We start from the raw sequence: 25085 nt of genomic DNA, 5'->3' as shown, positions 1-25085 counted from the left end.
TTATACCACGTTTGTGCTACCATTTTAACAGAGACGCAATTCACATGTTCTAATGGACTCTACATAGCACGAAAAATGTGGTAAGTAGAGCATTACTCATAAATGTAGAAATTAATAGGTGCACGATGTTGTATACCAATAAGATTAAAAATAGAATATCTAAATATTTATGAAAATCAAATCTAACGACTAAAACGCTCATACCATTAACTAATAAGTAGCATTGGAGCCACACTTGATATATATTGATATATATCACTGAAATTAGGGAAGTGGATTTACCAAATACTTGAACTTGACTTAATGAGAGGCTAGCTTTAGGTACTACCGCGGGTTGCCCATGCAATGTAAATGAAGGGGATGTAGACAATAATTACAATCGTTATAATTACAAGAAAAATGACGTTAATAGATTTTATAAAACCCAGCAAATTTTGCATCATAGATCATGTCAGCTGCAATTAAAACTAATTCGTTTGTAAATTTGTATACGTCGGTCGGTTGGTGGGGAAAAACTTACATGCACCTCTCGAGACCCCACTCTAACATCTCGACGAGTGCATGTAAGTCTCCATCATGTTTTCAAAGTCGAGAAAAAATTGCAAAATGGGACATTTTCGAGGTTGGAAAATCCATGCCATTTGAAATGAAATGTGTATTTGTGCTTCCTTTGAAGAACTAGGTATTTCTCTTTCTCCTTGACTTCCTTGATTTCCAAAAGATTGCATAAGGGTTTGGGCAGATTCTGTATGGAACTTTTGGTTGAGTAACATCAGGGACACTGCAATATTATTCATGTACAAAACAAAATATCCATTAATCGCTAATATCGGTCTTTCTACAATGTGGTTAACTACACTTTAAAATCGGCAATTGTAAAGTGAAGTCGATGCATCAACAATATCATGCTGACCACATATGTACGACATACAGTATCCGGGTTTTGAAAAGATGCAGTTATTAACCGCATTGTAATTAACCACATTGTGTGTGTGTGTGAAGCAGGTAAAAAATTTAGGTTTGAAATATTCTTACCGCAATCCAGCAATGTTAATCTGTGAAAAGTCCATGTTGTTGGTTGAACTATCGAGGAGGGCTGGTGTGGCAGCTCCACTGGTATTACTACTTAATGGTGATGAGGGAGGTGGTGGTTGCTTGATGGCCAGAACTCTGCAATTCAAGTTGTTTGCAACACTAGTACTGCTGTGGGACATTGCCAACCTACATATACACACCAATTATACCAAATTATAAATTAATCACTATCACCTCAATTATGATCCAACCTATCGTGTTTATAATATATTGTGCATGAAAATTGACAAGTTTAATATGAAAGGAATTTGGATTAAACAATGTCGCTATGATAGTGAAGCATAGCAAGAAAGTCAAATCTAGCATGTATTATGTATCAAAAGAAATGTTAAGGGACTCTCTTAAAGTGAGGTTCTCTTACACCTCACAGTTTAACGTAATTTCCGTGTAAATTTCAACTTTTGAGAGAGTCTCCTTAGCATTTCTCTATTTATCAATATATATAAGACGTGACTAGAACAATGTGTTCTTCCCTCTGCATATAAACTTGAATTCTCTTTTCAGTAGTTTAAAATAATTTAGTATAAAAAAATGAAATGGATATAATGATTTTGAGTATCAAAAAATATTCAAGAAATATTCCAAAAGTTATATTATTTGGGGCCATGTATCAGTTCAAATTAATAGGAAAGAATCATTTGTGAAGAACAAATAAAAGAAACATCCAAAAATTCTGATAGGGAAACTCAGGACCACATCTGCAATTGTAAATAATATGATTGAAAACTATCTAACATTATAAGATTATTCAACCTCAAGGAGTTGTTGGATTCAATTCAAATTCCTCAAGAAATATTCTCATTAATTAACATTTGAAAACTTGGCATTATTTACTAATATACACTATCTGCCTAAAAGATGGACAAGTGGGTATGGTCTTTCTAAATTATTGTCCAATGATTCTTGATGAACCACGTATTCTGTCCAAAAGCCAAAAAGGCAATCTACAAAGAAAAACTAGATTTTTGTGTGTATATCTCTCTTCTTTTATTAATCTCGTTTACAGGTGACATGAGAAGAAATATGCACAAAGTGATACACAACTCATCGCACCAGAAGAAATCTTTCTCCAATCTACACCAATTGTAGGAGAAGTTCTTTAATTAGTCGGGTATGGATAACACGTTACCCGTCCGATCACACACCGTTAAAAAAAAAACAGCCTCCTGAGTATAGGGTCCCACACGAATGTATGCAGGCTAACTATTTTATTCCACCAGCATGCCACATGCATAGCAACATATTGGTCATACATGACTCAAATATTGAACCATATATGGTCCCATTCCAAACCCACTCCGGCCATGCTTGCTCTATCAGACGCCACATATTAAATAAGGCGTACAAGAAAAGAGTTGATGAGGTAATGAATAATTGGATACCCATATCTGCCAGTTGACTCTTCTCTTCTGCAGGACCTTCATCTCCAATGGAGAAAAAATTGTGTATGGCACATGAACATAGGATAATTCTCACAGAAGCATGAAACGTTTCGTATTTTAAGTACACCGAATTCTACATTAGTCTCAGCTATCTTGAGAGCTATCTTATCAAAGTTCCTCTTCTTACAATGAAACTCACATTACCTATCTCTCAATTCCAAAATTGATGCTTTAAATTATATCCATCAAGAACTTAATCCCATCGTGATCATCACAATGATTAAAATCAAACACATAATTACATAGAGATTAAAAGCAATGTTCTAATTAAACCAATAATCTCAGCAAACTTACTTGTAGAGAAAGCTGTGATCATGGAGTCCAAGAACAAGAGCTGAAGCCCCAATCTCTCTGACCAAAGCTGCAATCTTCATCCCATCTTGATCACCTTCTGTGACAATCATTTCAACCTTGGTCTGTAAATCATCATCATATACACTGGTAATTTGAACATACATATATATAATCAGCAACATTAACTCACACATATATACAAATAAAAAAGGTTAATTAATAGTAGAGAAAAACGATTAATGTAAGGTTAATATATAAAGGAAAATTGGTCGAAATGATCGTTTTTCAAATTCGAATTCCTGAGATGATCAGTTTTCAATACGTTGATCACCCGTATTATAACACACATAAAACACGTACGTTGGGGAAGGTGTTGCAGATTTCTTTGAAGGAGAGGGTCAACTGGTAGCCTTTCAAGCGGAGAAGCCTGGATTTGTTCTTGTTTCTGGATCTTGAGGTTGGAAAAACATGAACCAGAGTTACCCAGTCTCCAAACCTAACCAGGTTGTGGAGTGCCCATCGAAGAGCTGTTCTTGCTGCTTCCACTTCTTCAACTACTACCACTATTCTCCTCACATCCATTACCGCCACCCACCTGCTCTTCACTCTCTCTCTCCCTAGAAATATATGCCAAAACTCTCTAAACACAGATCATTCATGAGTAGTCTCTTTCTCGGCTTCTTTTAAATGAGTTTGATATACACGTCAATCATCTTTCTTCCTTCACCACAATATTTAATTTGACAAATAATAATATTACTATATTAGGGTATTGTACAACATTCCTCAGTTATTTTTTCGTGCACAAATTATAAGATGACATAAACAGATCGTTTAATCATATCTATTATTGATATTTATGCTATTTAGATAAATTTTCACATATTCTCTACAATTTATATTTAACATGACATAAATTATGATGGTTGACGAGTTAAAGGTCACAAATGTGGACCAATGTAATGCTTATTAATTTTCGATGTAATCGTCATGCGTTCATATTGTGTTAACAAAGCATTTATATTCAAACACGTATGACTATTAATTAGTACGTACCATGCACAAATCGATAAAACATAACTATGTCAACCACTTAATCATAATATATGCATTTGTACATTGCGTAATATTAACATCCGCCGTAGCAAACGATAGATTTTGTTAGATTAGAGGTTAGATTAGTCACCGATGAAGTTCAAACTCACATATAGAGTTTATGCTTTCATGAGTAAAAGAATATTGTTAATCTCTCTATAAACAGATGCCAAATTAAATATTTATTTTCCAAGTTTAAAAATAAGTATATTATTTCAAACCGCCTTACATATTCCCTTAACTATTTGACTGATTATTTTTCATGATTTGATGAGATTTTGGGTACTAACCTTGATTTGTTTTAGAAGTTTTAAAATGCATGGATCGTGCCAGTTAGTGCTTTTGGAATCTGAAACCTAGAAAATTGGCATCTTATTTTAAAATTAAAACAATTTTATCATTTAAACTTTCTTCCCCACATTAACCATGTCAAAACTATGCTCCACTTTTCCAGCAACATTTCAAAAATTAAATTAATAATTGAAAAACAGAAACTCGGATACGGGCACAAAATATGTCAAGGGATAAAACAGAATCGATAAATTCTTTCGGATATCTGAAAATTTAAAAAAATTATTTGCCACCTAATTCACCTGTTATTTTATATAATTACATGACAAATAAGAACCCTAATCCCACATAATATGAATTATTTTATGGAAAAAGAATAATAAAAAGTGTTTTTCTAACGCACTTCATGGATGCTTAGTTACACAAAGTACAAATCAAAATAGTATCTCCCTCTGGCTGATACACCACTTACATTAAAAATTTATATAAATTGGAAATGAAGTCATGGGGGCTTCGTCGCATTGCTTTTCTAATCACAAAACGACGGGAAAAAGGGGTCGTATCATCAGTTGATTCTACTGTTCTGTCGCTGTGTTTTTGCATCGATCTCTTTGTTTTGGTTCTTCTGTTTTTGTGGTTCCAAGTGCACAAAGGTAGGGTAGTGAAAATTGCTTTCCTAAAATATGCATGAAATTCATAATCCTAGTTGCATCTTAGAAGACAGAAATGTGTATAAAAACAAAGAAAATGAAATCCATATCAGCAAACTGCCAAATCAGTTCATGTTTTGCATCTAATCATATTCAACTCGTTAATTTTCTTCATTTTCTCTTGGCTTTCTGACTATATTGTTAATTAGGAGTTAATATTAGACTTAACAGTGTTAAGTTAAGAACCAGTCGTCAAAAATGTTAGGTAGTATGAAGAAATTGGGGACGGAAAAGCATTTTCATTTTATAAGTTTTATTTTTCACTAATTTCGTTTTTTGAATTTTTACGCCAACTATAATATTAACATCCGCCGTAGCAAACTTCAATTAAAATACCAGCAGGTTCGACTACCGGCAGAAAAACTTTCTATACATGGTAGTAAATTTCTGTCGTCTTCAATATTGACGAAATTGTACCTACAAAACAAATAAACACACTTGATCAAGGGCGCCAAAGCCACGCGCCCACGAGGTGGGGGTTTGGCCAATGAATATCCGATGCCTAAGTCAATTTCTTTGAAAAGAGAGAGTTTAGGCTTAAGTGCGTACTGAAAGCTTAATTACCAGAAATTAGTGCATATGAGTTATTTACAAGGAGGTGGTCGGCCATAAGAGGTAGGGTTTTGCCATACACATGGCGGCTTTCCAATTACCTAGGTGAGTCATCCGGAGTATGAATGAGGAAAGAATAATCCAAAAAATATTAAATAACATCTTGGAATTATCTCAGAAGTATCTTTGATTGGAAAAGATTGTGATTCCTTCTTTGATAGAGTTGTCCTTCCATTTGGAGAGTATTAAAGATAGGATTTAGTAATGAGTCCTATTTTTAATGTCTTCCACATTTCCTTCTTGTCATGGGGAAGAGAGCTTGATGAAATTGTAGTCAGATGCTCAGGTCTTCAGAGATATTGAGCTGCACGTGGAAATCTTCGTGGGCTTTGTCAAATTAATAATGGCATTCTTGTCTTTTTTAGTAAACATCCATGTGTGAACTCCAAAAAAAAATATTTTTAACTCCACATTAGCAAATTAACTTTATTTAAATCTAATTAACTTTTTATTTTTAACTAATTCCCTTTTGCTAACTAATAACTAATATGAAGATTCATTTTTTATTTAGCCTCACACGTATAATTGTTAGGATTACCACTGTCTTTATTCCATAGAGTAATTTCAGCCAGATACAAAGAAGAAATCATTTTATAACCACAAATACTCATGAGCTGGTTTGTGTCTTAAGCCGAATTAGCTACCAAAATTGATATGATTTTTAGGTAACGTTTTTTGACTTTGCACGACAAAGGACCTGCTTTGCACAAACTGTTTTTTGTACTAGTGAGATTTATTAGATTAGATGTTAGATTAGCTAATGACATGGTTCGAACCCACACCATCGTGCAAAAACTCAACACATTTCCACCACTATGATAAAATGCCACTTGCAAAATAGAAACAATTTTAGTTTCAGATATTTTGTTGAACAATTTAAAGGTTTCTTTTGGTGTCTAGAATTGACTTGAATTAAATAAAGGCTTTTTATTCAAAATGGTCCCTGAGATTTGCATAACTCTTCATTTTGGTCCCTGAGATTTGAAACCGATAGAATTGGTCCTTGAGTTTGTCCATAATCAATTATTTTGATCATTTCGTAAAAAATCTCCATTAAATAACTATAAAATGACAAAAATACTTTTAATTTTTTGTCAAATCATTTTGGCATATTGTTTATTAAATTGAGGGTAATTTTATCATGTTAATATTTATTTAACATAACTATTCACGGAATGACCAAAATGATTGATGATGAATAATCTCAAATACCACTTGTATTGATTTTGTTGATGCACAAAATCAGCGAGGACTTTGGTACAACAAAAAGTGTTAAGTTTGTGACCTTCGCTAGATTGCTCCGGTCACTAGTATGGATAAGTATGTAAATGGATAGAGATAGGGAAGTAAATACAAGATGTACGTGGTTCACCCAGATTGGCTACGTCCACGGAGTAGATGAGTTCTCATTAATTGTGAAGGGTTTACACAAGTACATAGGTTCAAGCTCTCCTTTAGTGAGTACAAGTGAATGATTTAGTACAAATGACAATAGGAAATATTGTGAGAGAATGATCTCTATTTATAGAAGAGAGTTTCTAGTTTCATTCTGACATTGACACGTGTCGTGTTGTGATTGGCTTCTGATGTTGACACGTGTCGCGCTATGATTGGCTTCTGATGTCGACACATGTCGCGCTGTGATTGACCTCCTGGTTGGAGGGAAACTCTTCTGGGTCCTTGACGGTATAACGTTGACCGATGCTCAGTAGTTTTGGGATTGGTCAAGTATGGTACAAACAGATTTCAAATTTCAAGGACCAAACTGAAGAGTTATGCAAATTTCAGAAACTATTTTGGCTATAAAACCTTAAATAAATTATTAGATTTAGTGAATGTTGGACGACAAACAAATTTACTTATTTTGTCAAAGGGAAGGTGAAATATAAATTAGTCATGAAATTGAAACTCAACTTTTTAAATATCTACAAAGATGGTACAATTGCAAGCTAGCGATAATCCATGAGAAATTCATTGAATCTGATGAGGTATCAAATCTATATAATTCCTTAACACCAAATTTTTTTTTTGTCAAAGGTTGGATTAAAATTAAATACGAATCAAAATGTTTACATCAGAAGCCAGAGTATTAAACAACCACTCTAGTTCCAACCCATCCCAGGAATGACTACCCCTCATACGCACGGCATAAGATGCCACCATATGTGCAGCCTTATTACAGGCACGAGGAGTATATAAAAATTCAATAGCTACAAATTGTTGCTTCAAAATACTTATATCCCACAAGATACCATCCAAGATCACCTCTGGTTGTATACGGCCATGAATCATATCAACAAGAACCTGAGAGTCAGTCTCCAATTGTATAAATGTAAAGCCTTTCGCCACACAAGCCACCAAAGCTACTCGCAAAGCTTCCGCTTCCGCCATGATACTCGAAACACACTGCATATTTCCAATACCACCAGCACCATTAAAAATGCCCACAAAATCTCTTGCCACCCACCCAACACCACCTATACCCGTCCGACTACACCAAGCACCATCACAATTAACTTTCAGCGTTCCAAAGGGTGGCTTAATCCACTGATGCGGGGCTGGAGCTCTCACTAACTGCCCACGGGACAAAGGCTGCACCTGGGCCTCATCACTTATCACCCACTCCTCCCATTGTTGTTTAAGCAAATGTATAGCAGTAAGGGGGTCTACGGCAACCTTCTCAAAAACCAAACTATTACGGCACTTCCATAACCTCCATAATCCACCAACCATCCATCGTAACAAATCACTAGCCTCTCCCTCCTTACTATATTTAGCATATAACCACTTCCAACACTCCAAAAAATCCCCCCTACCACCTTAGTTACATCTAATTGAAGCGGAGAACCAAACCAGAAAGCACGGGCAAATGGACATTGAAAGAAAATATGTACCTGCGTTTCCACCTCATTGTCACAAAAAGGACAATTAATGTCCAAACGAACCCCTCGCCTCTGTAAATTCATACGTACTGCCAAGATATTCTTACACCCTTTCCACATAAAATGACATAATTTAGGTGGAACCTTCAAACTCCAAATATCCCGCCAAACCATATCCCGATTATCATCCACACTAGATTGACCCACACTTTTCCGTCCGAGCTCTCAATTCTTATTCATTTCTTGCGCCACTATATACCCAGACTTCACCGAATATACTCCATTTCGAGTATAATGCCATACCACACGATCCGGGCATCCAAACCGACTAATAGGCATACTTAAAATTGTCTTAGCTTCATCTTCACTGAAACATAATTCAATCACCTCCCTCTTCCACATACCCTCCATATCCACCAAATCAGCAACAAAAATAGGCATCTCCTCATGACGTGAAGTAGGTCGAAAAGTTCTTGGTATAGGCAACCACGGGTCCTTACCAATTTGGATACATGTTCCGTCCCCCACACGCCATCTTACACCCGCTTTTAAGATTTTCCTTCCTTGTAAAATCCCTTTCCAACCCCAAGATGTACCTCTCCCTACTGGGGCATCCAAAAATGAAGAAGAAGGATAGTATTTAGCTTGAAGTACACGAGCCAAAATTGAACCAGGATTAGAGATAAGCCGCCACCCCACCTTAGCAAGCATAGCTAAATTAAAATCGATAATCTCCCGAAATCCAAGACCACCATACACCTTCTTTTTAGCAACTTTGTTCCAAGTCATCCAATGAATACCTTTTTTTGTCCTTTGATCCCTCCACCAAAATCTTGCAATAACTTGTTCAATTTCCTTTGCCAGGTGGATAGGCAATTGAAAACAAGACATAGTATATACAGGCAGAGCAGCCGCAACACTTTTTATCAAAACCTCTTTACCAGCCATCGACAAAAATTGTTCCGCCCACCCATTTATTCGCTCATCCAATCTATTCCGCACTTCCTCGAACACTTTCTTCTTTGATGCTCCAAAATCTACTTGAATCCCCAAATACTTTCCAAACCCTTCTTGGTGTTTAATCCCCAAAATCTGTGATAATTGCTCTTTCAAAGCCTTCGAACAACCCATGCTAAAATGAACTGAGCTTTTATCCAAATTAATGAATTGGCCTGACCCCACCGCATACTGTTGTAGCAAACCCTTGATCGTGTGAGCCTCGCCCTTCGTAGCACGACAGAAAAGAACTGAATCATCCGTAAAAAAACATGTGATAAAGGATCGGCCTTCTCAGTTACCGACATACCCCGTAGTCGCCCCATCTCCTCGGCATTATGTAGTAAAGAAGTGAACCCTTCGGCACAAATCAGGAATAGAAAAGGTGAAAGTGGATCCCCTTGTCGAATCCCCCTTCGAGGCTTAATATAGCCCGTGGTCTCACCATTTACAACCACATTATAAGAGACCGTTTTCACACATGCCATCACCCACTGACAAAACATATCATCAAAACCCAATTGTAATAACATTGCATTCAGAAAAGCCCATTCAACCCGATCATAAGCTTTCGCCATGTCCAATTTCATTGCCATATAGTCAACCCCGTCCTCCTTCCCATGTTGCATAAAATGGAGAAGTTCATGCACCACCAGAATATTATCAGAAATTTGTCTACCCGCCACAAACGCTGATTGATTTGGGCTAATCACTTTGGGGAGAACTCTCTTCAATCTATTTGTTAGAACTTTAGAAATAATTTTATAAACCACATTACAAAGCGAAATCGGACGAAAATGGCCCATGTTCCTGGGGTTCTTAACTTTTGGGATTAACACAATATTAGTATGATTTACTCCTTCTAACATTCTACCCGAGACAAAAAAGGATTTGACCATACCTAGAACCACAGCTCCAACCGTTTCCCAATGATGGTGGTAGAAACCCGCATTGAACCCATCAGGTCCAGGTGATTTAGTTGGATGCATTTGATAAATAGCAGCTTCAATCTCCCCATCCGTGACTGGGGCAACCAACATAGCATTGTCCACCTCACCCACCCTAGTCGGCACACACTGCAAAATTTCCCCAAATTGTAAAGGGCGATCCATAGTAAATAGGGAAGTAAAATAATCAACTGCAATGCTATTTATTTGGGTCGCATCTGTACACCATGTCCCATCTCCAGCTTCCAGGCCGCGAATCATGTTCTGTCTGTGACGTTTCAAAGTTTGAGCATGAAAAAATCGCGTATTTTTATCACCTTCTTTCAGCCATTGTACTCGAGATTTCGTACGCCAAAATATTTCCTCCCTGCGCAAAGCCATTGTAAGCTCTTCTTCCAACCTTCTAATCCGATTACCATCATACACTGGTTGTTGATATGCCTCACGGAGAGCTTCTTTCAACCGACAAATTTCCTTTTGTTCATTCCGTCCCTCATTTTTCTGTCATGTTATTAACCCATGCTTGACCATACGAAGATTTTGCATGATATGATATGCATGCGGTCTGCCATGTAGACCACCCCAACATGCACGCACAACCTCATCACATTTTGGGTCCTGACTCCAACGCGGATCGTACATGAACCGTTTCTTGCGCCTAGGTTGATCCACCTCCGTTGATAACACTAACATAGCATGATCCGATCCCTCCAACACCACGTGTTTCACAACTGCCTGTTGGTAATTATGAACCCACTCATGTGTAGCCAAGACCCGATCCAGCCTTTCCTGAATGAACCCTTCTTCCCGTCTATTTCTCCACGTATATGGATATCCTTCAAATCCCAAATCCAATAAACTTGCATGAACCACAAAGTTACGAAACACTCGCATACTTGCCATAGATCGAGCAGTCCCCCCATCATTCTCAGAGGCCAAAAGGAGATCATTAAAATCCCCCATTATCAAATAAGGCTCTTCAAACCGACGTATTCATGACAATAACACCTCAAACTGTTGAGCTCGTTTACGCTCATCCGTACATGCATACACCACCACCAATCTCCACTTCAAATGCCGGACCCCATCCTCAATCAGCACTTCAATAAAAAAATCACCATATTTAATCAAAACCACATCCTGTGCATCCCGCCAAAAAACGCACAAACCGCCAGCAATCCCCCTAGGCTCAATAGCATGCATACACGACATGCCGAGCCTATGCTTCAAAAACTGGTACCTTCGACTATTATTTTTTGTTTCCAACAGAGCCACAACCTCGGGGGAGTAGAGCCTATTTTGCTCCAAAAGATTGTCAACTGTCAGGTCCCCCCCAATACCCTGACAATTCCAACATCTGAGTTTCATTGCGAGCGCGGAGACTCCTCATAGGTAGTCTCCGCTAGGTCCACAATAGACCGTTGTATTTTATGCATATGAGCCAAACCATCTTCTGCTACAATAAAGGCATCTTCTTCATCCTCCCGACTCCTTTTCAGTCTTTCCGTCGAGACCACCTCAATGATGGGAAGAAGATTAAATGGATCGGAATCCTGCGATAAAGATCTTTGTTCCCCACCCCCACCTACATCAGATTCTCCATGGATCCTTTCAACCTTTTCTGTAATTCCTTCCACTAATGGCATATTCAAATCAATGTTTCGCACTTGCGGTATGACTTCAAAACTCTCACCATTTCCTTCAAGCTCGTCCGGGTGGCTTACCAACTCTATGAGTCCTGCAGCCGGTGCAATGACACCACCAGGACCAATAAGCCCTGCATCGAAAGCTCGCTCCCGTTCCACCCTTTGACTCTCTTTGACTTCTTCCTCCTGGGCACGACTTCCACCTACATCCCCCCCACTCACATTATAGTGCCCCCCATTTGATGATATATTAGAGGCACTCAGCCCCCCTAACCTCTGCAGTCCCCCTCCTTTTGCCATAAACCAATTTCCCCGTAAATCATACTTAGCATCTAGCCCTTTAAATGCAATTAGAGCCTCCACTTCAACCCCTGATGCGTCCTCTCCAATTCTATGTGATTTACACCATTGAGTAACATGCCCCATCTTTCCACAAATGAGACAATAACTAGGCAGACCTTCATATCGAAAATCTGTCCACATAGTGCCCTCCTCTGGAAAATCCACATTTGCTCCCCTCATGAGCGGCTCCCGGACGTCAAAAGTGATCTTTACACGTAAAAATCGCCCAATACAATCCCTACCATCATCCTTATCCACCCTAATAACAGTCCCAAGCAAGCCCCTATGGCCCTTGCAACCGCCTTCGTCATATTTAATGGCGGGACACCATGTATTTGAACCCACATCGTGACGAAGTGCAGAGAATCAGCCCACCGTCCTCGCCGCTCACCATCGACAACCAACACCAAATCATCCCGGAACAACCATGGCTTCTCCGCCTCAAGAACCCTACACATATCCCGCTGTCCCACAAACCTAGCCATAAACCGCATCCCACCCAGAGCCCTAATGGAGACCCCCTCTCTTCCTCTCCACAAACTTGTGAACTGATCAATAAACGCATTCTCATTAACCGGCTTCATAGAAAAAACCTCCGCTACAACACTGTAATGGAACCCCAGGAGCGCACCCTCCACTGCCTTCTTTTCAATCTTAATGCCACCCTTTTCCTTATCCGATAGTGAAAGACTCTTGCCGAATTTAGCCGCCAAACCCTCTATATTCTGTCTCCCTGCCATACCACCATCCACCGTACTACCCCGCATCAGAAAAGTAGTCAACTGATGGTATCACAAAACCCTAGCAGCCGCCGCTCACTTTAGGTTTCCACCGCAACTGCAAAATAAAACTCTCCGACTTTCTCGGACAACCTCCTTACGAGGCACTTTCAATCCTTAATACCAAATGAGGCATGTGTTTTTGTTTCCAAAAAAAAAAAAAAAAAAAAAAAAAAGAGGAGGCATGTGTTTTTATAATTATCCTTTTATCTTCTTATCGATCTACGTACTTTTTAGGCCAATGTCGTACTACGTACTACATATTTGTCTTCACCAATTACCAAGTAAAAGAAAATCGAAGGGATTACTCACGTACCACACCCTTGTATGTTATTTATTTTGGTCAAATTGCCCTAATAGTTCTTCTAGTTTATCTCGAGCCATAAGTTTTGCTTGCTATTTGGTAGCTAGACGTTTTTTTCTTTGTTTTCAATATTGATTTTTAACTTCAGTGCTAAAACCTTAGGGTAACGGCAATAATTACTTTTAGGTTATAAATAATTTTTTTCTAGAAATGCTATAAATAATACTTTAAATGGTGGATAAGACCTCTTTTTATTTAAGGTGACGAAAAGAATAAACTTTTAAGTTTGACGCGAAGGATATAAAAAATTATTATATATGATAATACAAATAGGTGGTAAATATAGCAGTACTCGTAGAATATAAGATCCAGTTTGCTGTACTGTTGTGCTTATTTGTAAACTTACCAGAAGCTTAATTACCTAAAAGAAAATCCATACTACCATATACATATAAATATATCGAAAGCAAATCTTGCAAATTTGCAAAGTAATATGATTATGTGTGTACAGAAAGCCTTTGGAGAAAACAAGAAAAATAAAACTTAATTTCCGAATCCGAAACAAAAAAAATCTGTATGTACTTATCTGGAAATCGTATATATATATATATATATATATAATATATGAAATCATCTCCTTCTCCATTTCATTTTTCTTTAAATTTACCTGCTTGCTGCTGGTTCAAATTTATCTTCAACAATGGCCAAAACCCTAATCCCAAATATTTTTCTTGTGCTTGTAGTTTTGATCTCCTTGGGCACGAATGCCCTAAGTGACAAAGGAGTCGCAAGGTTTCCTCTATACCATAGAGAAAAGTTCATGGCATCACATTTCAAGGACCATCACTCCCTCGTCAAAGCTCGATTGGCCCGGGATAGGGCACGCTTCAAACTCCTTCATCAGCGTCATCTCCAGCACTCGAATTCTGCTCCATTTCTACGCCCAAACGTCGATTTCAATGAGACCAACGTGTTCGAGGAAGGCGGGGAGTATGTGACCGTTTTGAAAGTGGGAAATCCACCACAAAAAGTGCAACTTCTTGTAGACATGGGCACACCCTTCACATGGTGGCAGTGCCAACCAGGGTGCACCCAATGCTACTCAACACCACACCATATTTTTGATACGAGCATGTCATCCACGTACACTCAGACTGATTGCTCTAATGGATCATGTGATGTACAGCAGCTCTACATACAAGGTTGTGTTCGTCGTGGTGAGCATCAGTGTCGTTTCAGCGTTCATTATGTAGATCGATCTGTCTCCGAAGGTATCATGGCCACAGATACCATATCTACCGATGAGGGTGTGCATCTCAGTAACAATTTCTCTTTCGGATGTGGAAGTCGTATTACAGGTACATATAATATATTAACTTTAACGCTCGGATTAGAAATGAAAAATAAACTATCGCATCATTTGGTGATTAAAATTTAACATGATCGTTCATTAGGTATAGACATGTTCAATGAGGCCGCGACTGGAATCCTAGGCTTCGTACCGGGTGGATATTCATTTCCGACTCAACTCCAAGCTAACAATTTTACCTTCTTTCTGCCTTATTACAATACAACCGACGGTGGAACGTTGGACTTGAATTATTACGACGAATTCCGGTTTCGACATTCGAGTACAGCAATTCTGGACATCAGAATGGACCGTTATTATTTGTTGTTCAGTGGGATAGAAATGAACGAGGTAGCAATTCCAATTCCTCCTGAATTCTGGGAATTTGATTCCGATGGTGTTGGGGGTGTGACTATTGACACAGGGACTACAATCACCAAGTTTCCCGAGAAGGCCTATGACATATTCAAGGACTACTTCATCCGCAAGGCTCAGGGTTTGCCCCGAGCGCCCGGCGAAGATCAGTTAGACACTTGTTTTTATGTGAAAGGTCTCTACGAGTGGACTGACCTCGTTCCCAAGGTTAAATAGTTAGAGTCATCTATTTTTTTTAAGAGTTACACTGATTTTCAATTAGATTTCGAAACTGATCTTAACTCATTTACCGTTCTATAGGTTAAATTTTTGTTTAAGGTGAGGAATCCGCCGTTGAAGTTGGACGTTCGTCAGGTTGTCATGGCTGTGAGCCACGACAAGTACTGCCTTGCATTTGCCGCCGGTGGAAGAACCTCAATAATTGGAAGCTGGCAGCTTCAGGGGTCATATATTGGATTTAAGCTTCCTAGTCATGTTCTAGGAATTCAACCTAGAAGTTCTTACTAATTTTAATTCATTAAAATGTTGCTACCACATAAATGTCTTCGGTTTTACTTGATTTAAGTTACATAGTCTACTTAAGTCAATAGAACAAGTGTACGGTCTAGATTCAATCCATCTTTGTATGACTCACAGGTCTTAGATGATAGCCAAGTGTCATGCCATTAGTGATGACCTAGTATGAATGGCTTGGATTGGAAATTGTGTAATGTGTAAGAGAATGTTTTGATGTGAGGTCTGCAAGAGCATTTGTGCCGCATTCGTTTTACAATACACACAGAAATATCTAAAAATAGGAGTGAGCATTTGAAATCGAAAATCGAAACTGAAACACGAACTAAACCTGACTGTATGGAACGGTTTGGTTTTGCGGTTTCGAAACAGTTGCGGTTTTGAAACCGAACCGCAGTGTAGGAAATAATTTGGTTTCGGTTTTAGCTTTTGAAAAACGTACCGAAACCGAACTGCACCGCAAATATTAATAAACATTTAATTAAATGTCCATATTAAATGTCATGTTTTAATTAGTTGTTTTTTAGAGTCCATACATTCAATATGAACTTAACCACACTAGAATATAATCATTCATCAGTCTCTCTCTCAAAACTCTCTCAGAATATCAAATTAACTAATAGAGTGAGAAGATTAATTCTCCTGATAATAGAATTCCAAATTCCACACATAAAGGATCTTAATTTCTGGTCTCTTCCCAGCTATATTTGGTTAGAGTAGATATATGTTCTCCAGGCTGCAACCCAAAATGTACGTACGTAGGAGCACTACCATAAGAGGAATTCTGTAGCCAATTGGACAGAGAAGAAAATTTATTTAAACACCAAGGCTCATCACATCTCTAACATTATTTGAAACTGTTTTATGCATAGATAGGTGTAAACTTTAAAATGTATATTTTTCTTAAAAATCGAACCAAAACCGTTTGAAACCGCACCGAAACAGAATCAAATGGTTTGGTTTCATTTCGGTTTTTTTGGTTTCAAAACCGCACCCAACCAAACCATAAAAAGTTTTGGTTTTGGTTTCAGTTTCACTCAAAACCACACCAAATCGAACCGTACCCACCCCTATCTGAAAAGTTTTCCTCATTCCTTTATTCCTTCTTCAATTTCTTTGCAAATCCAGAAACTAAAGACATAACCAAACACTAAATTCCAAACATGGTATCCAGAGCCTAAGGAATTGACATGTATTATGTAACATCTTGCACTTTCTTTTAGTCGACATGGAGAATGAACTAGTATGAGTAGAGGTCATGACGCTCTATTGCAACGGCAAAAAACAATTATACTTATGCACCCTAATGCATGTTCGATCTTCATTGACTCTCTCCCCCTAACATCTAACAATTGAACCCACTAGCGCTATTGTTTGTAAAAATGAAAAACTAATGCGAGTGGAGGACTAAAGAACAAAAAAAAGGCATTGGCTTGAAGGATTAGGCAAGCCAAACTATACATGATGGGTTCAGTCGTTGAACAACTATTGTAACCTACCTTTGCCCACCAAAACGATTAAGAGGAACCGAAGCCCTTGATAGAGCACCCTACCTCCAAAACAAAACAAATACAATCCTCAAATCTCGTACGATATAATAATGTGATGTCATTATCAGATAAGAGAATAGAGAAACACTAATTGTCACGTGATGAGGGATATACTCAGTGACGTGCAAGAATTGGGTTTAGAAAAACCCCCGTTTATGGAAATTATCCCGGGACCGGACCGTTCTTGTTTTTTCTTTTTATTTGGGTACAAAAGTAGGCCCATTATTAAACTTGGTGTTTGGGCTTAAATCTAGAACCCAAAATCTTTCTTGCTCCGAAGTGCAAAGGGTTTAAGCTGCCCAACCAAAAACCCTCAAAAATCAAAAGGGGAAGGCACCACCATCACCATTTTCCTCTCACCAAAAATGGCTTCCTCCTCCATGGCCACGCTCTCGAGGACGCTCTCTCGTTCTATGCAAGCAAACTCCAGGACTTTACTCTCCATGCGCTTCTACACCACCACTACCACCATCACTGGCACCTCCTCCTCCAGCAGTGACAGCTCCGACTCGGACGAGTCCAACCCTCTCAATTCGGAGGCGGAGTCAGCCCCGGGCGACGCCTCCCAACCGCCGCCCCCGTCCGATGAACCCGTTCGAAGAAGCTTCATCTACGATCGCCCGCTCGAGAACGGCATCGACGCCGGCATTTATAAGGTACATTTCGATTCAGTGTCACCGTTCCGATGATTCATAGTCTCGGAATTTAAGGATTTAGGGTTTTAATTGTGTGCATCCGCGGGTGTGTATGTGCAGGCGATTTTGGTGGGGCAGGTGGGGCAAAGTCCTTTGCAGAAGAGGCTGAAGAGCGGGGCATCGGTGACCATGTTTTCAATTGGGACCGGCGGGATTCGGAACAACCGGCGGCCGTTGGATAACGAGGACCCGGTGGAGTATGCGAACCGCTGCAACGTCCAGTGGCACCGCGTGTGCGTTTATCCGGACCGGCTTAGCATGATTGCCATGAAGAATGTTGTGCCTGGGTGAGAGGTTTTTTCTACAGCTTGTTATCATGTTCTAATTTGTGTTACTTCTTCTGATTGTGTATGATATATGACCATGTTTTCGAAAAAGTTCGTGTTTTTCGAAAAAAAGGATGAATCATTTTTGTACAAATGTGTGTAAAATGGATGATTGGACTAGCTTTTATGTGATTAGGAAGATTTGGTAGTGCTTTTTGTATAAAGGAGACTAGGAAAATTGTTGATATCGGCAGAAACTGGAAGGGTTACGAGCAATTTTTGGTATTTGATTCGAAATGGAACATTAGGGAGTAAGGACGGTTTGCTGGAATCAGTCGAAATTGTAACATAGCGACCAGGTAGAGACGTATAGAGGGAGTGGGGAATAGTGTCTTTTGGGATGCATCAAATTGATGGGAGAAGAGTTGTTTGAGCTGCCGTAATTCTGGACGTGATGAAGGAAAGTAAATAGCGATTCGTAGGCTTGAGGTTTAAGGTTTCAGTTTGATATCATTCTGGTTTGTCATTGCAAAGTATGTTTCCATTTTGCGTTTCCAGTAATTTGTCATAACTTAACTCCGCTGCTTCTTTCTTATCTTGATCAAGGCCTCCTTCCTCAAGTTCAGAACTTTGGTTTTGTTATTTGGAGTTATAATCGTTTCTGCGATTGGCAATAACATATTGAAATTTGATGTGTTGCAGTTCGATTATATATTTGGAAGGTAATCTGGAGACTAAAATCTTTACTGATCCGGTTAGTGGGCTTGTTCGACGAGTTAGAGAGATTTCTATTCGCAGAAACGGTATGTACTTATCGATTTACAATTGTCTAAGATACGCTTTATATACTCGACCTAAATATCTGTATGTTATACTTCTCGTCATGTTGATACATTCTATTGCCCGTAATTCGCAGGTCGCCTTGTGTTTTTGGGCAAAGGTGATGGTGCTGAGCAATCACCAAAATGGGGGCTCAAAGGTGTTGGCTACTACTAAAAGGCTTTGTTTTAACTTTTAAGCTGTCCTGTGGCGCAGATTTGTTCGACGAAAGACCAATTTTTTTCGTTTGTAATTAACGTTCTTCTGTTGCATCTCAAGTAGCTGAGATTGAGATTTCTTGTTCCAAACAAGGCTGTTGAACTTCTCAATCCGATTCAACAATTCGCTCTCTTTTCAATCTGTTTCGGCATGCCCAAATTTAGATTGCATTCTTTTTACGAGGTGAAATTCTATGCTATAATTTACGGAGGAGGAGACCGAACATAGATGCAAAAAAGGCGGGCACACTGCCCTGACGAACTAGCCTAACCCACATTGGTATTTCGGATTGACCGTGGTCGTATGTTGAGGCCACAAAATTCAGACCTTCCAATGCATTTGGATAAGATTTGGGTCTTTCCTATCCACGAAAAATCTCCACGTCCAAAAGAAAGAGAATAAAGAAAATTGTAGGAAGATTTCTTCTTCCAAAACAGAGATGTTACCAAGCCCGAAATTCTTGCAAGCGTCCAGGACCTCCACTCAATGCCTTCATCTTCCAACGCCATCACCGCCGCCTCCGCCGCCCATTCCACAACTCCAAGGCGTATCCACTTCCTCATCTTTTCCTTCCATCAAACAATGCTGCAAATTATCGCGCAGAGAGCTCGCGATTCGAAGCAATTCTCTGTTACTTCTCCTCCTCGGCTCGCAGAGTGTAGAGGGTTTGTTGCCGTCTAAAGCACGAGCCGAGAACTTGGAAGACACCAATAGCAACGAACAAGCAGCAGAAACTTCAAACGCTTCTGCGAGTGCCACTTGCATTGATAGAAGCCCGACAAAGCGTGCATTTCTCGATATATCCATCGACGGAGAGCCTGTTGGTCGGATTATAATTGGGCTACATGAAGACAATGCTCCGGTTGGCGCTGCTAGATTCGGTAGTCTTGTCAGTGGAGCTGCTGGCACTAGCTACCGGAGGAAAGAGTTCGTTAAGATTATGCCCAACTATGTTCAGCACGGCGGAGTGAGATCTTTCGGTGTAGACGCTGAGCTCGCAAAGAAGACAGGAAGCAATTTGGAAGTTGATAGTCTCAATGAAGAGTGGGAGAGATTGAACGAAAAGTGTCCGGGCATCAAGAACAAGGCCGGAACTGTGAGCATTATCGTGAGAGATCCGTTGAAACCACCACCGAAGATAAAGCTGGTTGCGCGGAAAGGGAAGCTGGAGATTGATCAGGAGGAGGTTGGGACAGGCCCGAATGGAACGGAGTTTGTGATCACTACAAAGGATTCGCCTGAGCTCGATGCTTCAGCTTTGGTGGTCGGAACAGTCTTAGAAGGTAAGGAGGTCGTGGAGAGGCTGGGACAGGTAAAAACCGTGCAGGAGAACACTAGTTCACCGTATTTCAGGTGAGTACTACAGCTCTGTACTGTTACGCATCACCTTTCCCGATTTGTGATGATATACACTAACCACCCCCTTCCGGTGGCTGGCAGGGTGGCCAAGCTGATCGGAGATAAGAGAGCTGTTGTGGCAGAAAGAGGATTCAACCGGCCTTACGCGAAGGTGATTGTCACAAACTGCGGCTTGATAATGTAACAGAATCTCCGTCGCGGCATTTCTTTTTTTCTTTCCATTTTTGTAACAAGAGACCTTCACCATTCTATCCATCAAAATTTCAAATGCTATGTTTATCAAAATTGTAAGAACGTCACAGTTTAATGCACGAGCTGCACTTGAGCGATAAAGGAACGTAACGAACTTACACTCTAATCTTATAAATACCACATTTTTAAGCTCTCGAGTGGGACTAATGCCACGAGAGGGACTTTCGAATGGAGACATTACAGTCTAACCTCTCTATTAGCAACCGATTCTGCACCTGCTTGGGTCCCATTTTACAGGCAACCAGAAATCACCCATCTATTGATCCGAACTTCGAGTTGTTAAAACAGTTGGCTTCATTCTTTTCGGAGATGGAGACATGAAGAGATTTCTAATTGAAGTGATAGGGTCATCAACCTGCATGATTGATCAAATATCAAATGATGACTTTCTTCAGAAAGCAAACCGAAATATACGTGTAAGAACACAGACAGGCTACAATTGTGCAAAGTTGCGTGCGAGTGTGTGCTACACTATGATGGGAACTGGAACTAGAAGTGCCAGTCTGGTAGAGGAGTTCCAAAACGTAGGCTGAGAAGGGCGCTGCCCATCTCCATCAACATGTAGCCACGTAGGCACACAAGGTACTATTTAGTATTTAGAACCCTAGCATGTCACTAGGACAGTAGAAGTGGGCTGCAGAATACCTTAATTATGGATGTGGATGAAGGAGAGCCGCCTTCCTGACGTTGTAATGCAGATAGTGTTTGCTTCCATCCAGGTGCCCCATTACCCGTTGATGCAATCCAAGGGCAGAAATATCTGTGCTGCCTGATAGGATCAAACTCCATCCTGCCATCAGGCACTACATGCTTTAGGTCCTTCCCTGGAAGAATAGACAAAGCATATTATTAAAACACATTTTGGTACCATAAGGGAATTCTAGCACTGACAAGAGAGTAAGAGGGCATGTTTGCATACGAATTACAGGCTGCTAACATCATTTTTTATTATAAAATCTAGACCAATTGGCCAACTGGCATCAGCTTGAGGTTATAGTTGGACCAAATATAACAGATGCAAAAGCTATATAGTTTACGTTAATGTTTGCATTCAATAAGAAAGTTGCTTACCACTACTGCAGGCCACAAGTTCATTGTTTGCAGGAATCTGCACTATGCCTTCACTAGCCTCCTGGTTTGAGGTGGGTTGGGGATCATTTCTGGAGCTGCTAATATCTGCATTGGCTTCAAAGCTAGATGGAACACTAGGAGACTCATGTTCTTCGCTGTGCTCTACAATGGTTCCTGAATGTAACAAGTCTCCCTTGCTAGAAACCATCACAAGTGAGTCACTTTTGTCCATTTCACCATTTAAATGTGTGATCTTCGCATCAGGGGTTCCAGGGCCACTCACTTCTGAATTCTCCAGTCCACCATGCCCTGCATTTTCTCGGTAGTGATCTTCCTCTTTCTCCATCTGGGAATCAGATTGCATACCTTCCTGGCCAACAGACAAACAATCTCTCAATTCAGTATCATATGAAATCCGAGCCCTTAAATTCCGACCAATAACAGGCAACAAAATTTTTGCTTTGAAATTCTGATTTGTAGGTGGAGGACCCCCTGCGATTGTCAAATTTAAATTTGAGAATCTGTCCTTTGACAATGTTGCACCATCTACGCCAGCATTTAAAATATCTATCCTACTGTCGCAGTGACTTTCAGTGTTTGAATCATGGGTTCCAGAACGACTTTCAGAGTTTACTTCTGCATATCCAACTAATCTGAAACATTCCACAGGCCGTGGAACGGTAGAGAATGCCCATAATCCAACACTGGCTCCACAAAGCTTGCAGTCTAAAACAACAGAATTGTGTTCAGACTGTATACTGGTATTGTGTGACTTCATAAGTTCATCATTACTAGCAGAGTGCACATTGATGCCCAGATTCTGTCTGTTGGTAGCTGAATAATTCTGTCTGTTCTCAGAGTCAACAACATAAGGTAGTAAACGAGGTTCCCAGCCGCATAAACTTATGAGCTTTTGTGCCTGAAAAAAAAAAGCTTTAAAACGTCATTGGTCTACATGAAGAAAGCAAGAATGCTAGAAACTGATAAGACAGACTTCTAAAAAAACAAATCCAAAAGTGTTAAAGAATTAAAGTCAGAAGATATGAAACAGCGATGCACAAATACATCCAAAAGAACATGAACATGAACAGGCGTGCAACTAAACAGGCACATACCTGATAATATAACTTGGCAGAATCTGCACTGTCTTCATTGTCAGAATGTTCTGTTCTAGAAATGTCTCCAGACCCATTGCCATAAAACATTGAAGACTGTCCAAGAAATTGCTCTAGCTGAGGGCTCTTCATGTACTCAATGGCTGAAGAAGAAATCACAGGGAGAACTGAGAGTTCTAAAAGAGCATAGCAGCGTTCTCTAAACTTATCAACTAAAACTGGAGGTGGCATAGGTGGAAACTCTGCCAGTGTTTCATCACATGCGTTGTCAATCCACGGACAGAGTATCTTATGCCCATTGTCGAGCCTTAAACTAAACACCAAAGCTGCCTTCTCAACTGGGAAACACCAGAAATCGGTTTACTTTACTATGAATATAAGATAATTACAATATAGTGTTACTTAATTTTACAGCATGGGTTTAATTGGAGGGAGATTTCACATAAAGAGAGACATAACATGCCTTGCTGCTGATTCCAAGACGAAGGAGTAGAAAATAAGAGGCGTGCCCCGCACGATTCACACACTAATATATCTGCATCCACGTTGATCCAGCCTCTTCTGGCACAATTTAAAGCACTCACCACCTGTTCAAAGTTGGCAAATTATTGTTTGTGCATCCAAAAAGATTAAAGCTTTGTATCAAACAACGGCTCCACTGCAAACGACTCAATAAAACCACTGTAGTTGTTTCAACATTACCCTAAATTTCACTAACCAGGAGCTAATTTCCAGACCGCATTTTTATTCGCCTATTCGGAGCTATTTTTGCAAGCTAACAAGTAAACACTAACATTACAAAACATGTCATATTGGAAGACAGAATTCTAACCTTAGGCTTGGCAAACCAAGTCATGGACTTGAATGTAGCTACCCTCCTCATAAGATCCCCACGGTCCCACGGCCTACACAGCGGAGCAGGAGCCGCCACAGCCGGAGCTGAAAAATGCCGGGAGACCCCCATTCTATCGCCTCTCGATTTCGGTTCTACTAGTGCCAATGCGGATGAGGGATTTGCTCGCTTTTTGCCTCTCGAAGTTTGTACACCAGATGAACTGTTAGCAAAAAATAAAAGCCAGATTTCCATGATTTGGCCACTAATTACATCAAAATTGCCATAAAATCTGAAGAAAAAGAAACAGAAAACTCGATTTATCGTAATATTATTCAATATCTTGGATTTATATGAAATAATCAGGGATTTAACTAGCACTTAATAACAAAAGTATAAAAATTCCCCATTTGCAGCTCATTTTCTCGGGAAACAAACGGAAAACGAGCGAGAAAATTAAGAGCAAAACTGAAAAAAAAAATATATAGATTATATATACACATATATACACGAACCTGGAATCGGAGCTAGGCGTAGATTTGGGAGCGAAAAATAGCTTGTCCATGATCGAGTGGAACTTTTTCTCTGAATCTTTCGACATTTTTTTATTTTTTCTCTCTTTTTTCCAGAAGAAGCTGAGAAATTTGTTTCAGAGAGTTCAGAGTTCAGAACCTAGTGAGCGCAATGCGCTCCGATACGACGTCGTTTTCTGGTGGGGTGAATACGATAGACATCGTTTCCTTTCTTTTGAGAAATTTTTTATTGTGACCGGAACAAGAGGTTTTTGTAAGTGATGGAAAATTTTACTTTTTAAGTTATTAACTTCTTAACACACATATTCTACAATTTGTATAATGACACATAATGTACCACCTCGTGTGCCGATCATATTGAAAATCTCCGCAATTTTTTAGCGGTAATTGACTCGTTGGGCCTCGAGGAGAGTTTGGGTTGGGCGGGTAGAACATGATCCAATTTAATACGATTTGGGCCATGATGGCTAGGGCAAAGTTGACGAACTAAAGAAGTAAAAAGACGTAATTGAAGAAATAGTCTCTGAATTATTGCACGAACTGACGAATAGGGTGTGCAATATATTTGTTAACTTTCGGACTCCAAAAGCTAATATTTAAATTTAGGGGCAAAAACACAATTCATGAATCATTTGGCAATTTATTTTGATCTTGCATGATGATAATGAATCATTCATTAATTTGATTTGCTTTTCGTGCAACC

General features: G+C 39.5%; 6 protein-coding genes across 6 annotated transcripts; 3 read left to right on the top strand and 3 right to left on the bottom strand.

Annotated features, from left to right (window-relative positions):
• Positions 1 to 348: 348 nt before the first annotated feature.
• Positions 349 to 3484, bottom strand: LOC126598648 (uncharacterized). The gene is made up of 4 exons (XM_050265010.1): positions 3192 to 3484; positions 2832 to 2953; positions 1036 to 1221; positions 349 to 781 (listed from the first exon to the last, which is right to left on the bottom strand). Exons 1-4 carry the CDS (start codon positions 3411 to 3413, stop codon positions 679 to 681), a joined length of 633 nt encoding a protein of 210 aa, XP_050120967.1. The 5' UTR covers positions 3414 to 3484; the 3' UTR covers positions 349 to 678.
• Positions 3485 to 7588: 4104 nt separating this feature from the next.
• Positions 7589 to 8272, bottom strand: LOC126599180 (uncharacterized). Its single transcript, XM_050265511.1, has one exon. The coding sequence runs from the start codon at positions 8270 to 8272 to the stop codon at positions 7589 to 7591; it is 684 nt and encodes a 227-aa protein (XP_050121468.1).
• A 5863-nt stretch (positions 8273 to 14135) lies between these two features.
• Positions 14136 to 15665, top strand: LOC126599178 (protein ASPARTIC PROTEASE IN GUARD CELL 2-like). The gene is made up of 3 exons (XM_050265510.1): positions 14136 to 14793; positions 14890 to 15365; positions 15459 to 15665. Exons 1-3 carry the CDS (start codon positions 14136 to 14138, stop codon positions 15663 to 15665), a joined length of 1341 nt encoding a protein of 446 aa, XP_050121467.1.
• Positions 15666 to 17527: 1862 nt separating this feature from the next.
• LOC126599440 (single-stranded DNA-binding protein, mitochondrial-like) lies at positions 17528 to 19361 on the top strand. The gene is made up of 4 exons (XM_050265816.1): positions 17528 to 17877; positions 17977 to 18203; positions 18885 to 18985; positions 19099 to 19361. Exons 1-4 carry the CDS (start codon positions 17587 to 17589, stop codon positions 19176 to 19178), a joined length of 699 nt encoding a protein of 232 aa, XP_050121773.1. The 5' UTR covers positions 17528 to 17586; the 3' UTR covers positions 19179 to 19361.
• A 154-nt stretch (positions 19362 to 19515) lies between these two features.
• On the top strand, positions 19516 to 20864 carry LOC126599436 (peptidyl-prolyl cis-trans isomerase CYP26-2, chloroplastic). The gene is made up of 2 exons (XM_050265812.1): positions 19516 to 20573; positions 20661 to 20864. Exons 1-2 carry the CDS (start codon positions 19660 to 19662, stop codon positions 20761 to 20763), a joined length of 1017 nt encoding a protein of 338 aa, XP_050121769.1. The 5' UTR covers positions 19516 to 19659; the 3' UTR covers positions 20764 to 20864.
• On the bottom strand, positions 20826 to 24531 carry LOC126599433 (uncharacterized). The gene is made up of 7 exons (XM_050265809.1): positions 24365 to 24531; positions 23850 to 24072; positions 23481 to 23604; positions 23018 to 23355; positions 21903 to 22821; positions 21477 to 21655; positions 20826 to 21186 (listed from the first exon to the last, which is right to left on the bottom strand). The coding sequence occupies exons 1-7, from the start codon at positions 24448 to 24450 to the stop codon at positions 21088 to 21090; spliced, it is 1968 nt and encodes a 655-aa protein (XP_050121766.1). The 5' UTR covers positions 24451 to 24531; the 3' UTR covers positions 20826 to 21087.
• Between the last annotated feature and the right edge of the window lie 554 nt (positions 24532 to 25085).

This window comes from Malus sylvestris, chromosome 14 (genome assembly GCF_916048215.2).
Source record: "Malus sylvestris chromosome 14, drMalSylv7.2, whole genome shotgun sequence".
Lineage (NCBI taxonomy): Eukaryota > Viridiplantae > Streptophyta > Magnoliopsida > Rosales > Rosaceae > Malus > Malus sylvestris.
Note: the sequence above shows the minus strand (reverse complement) of the source record. Positions and strands in the feature narration are given on the sequence as shown.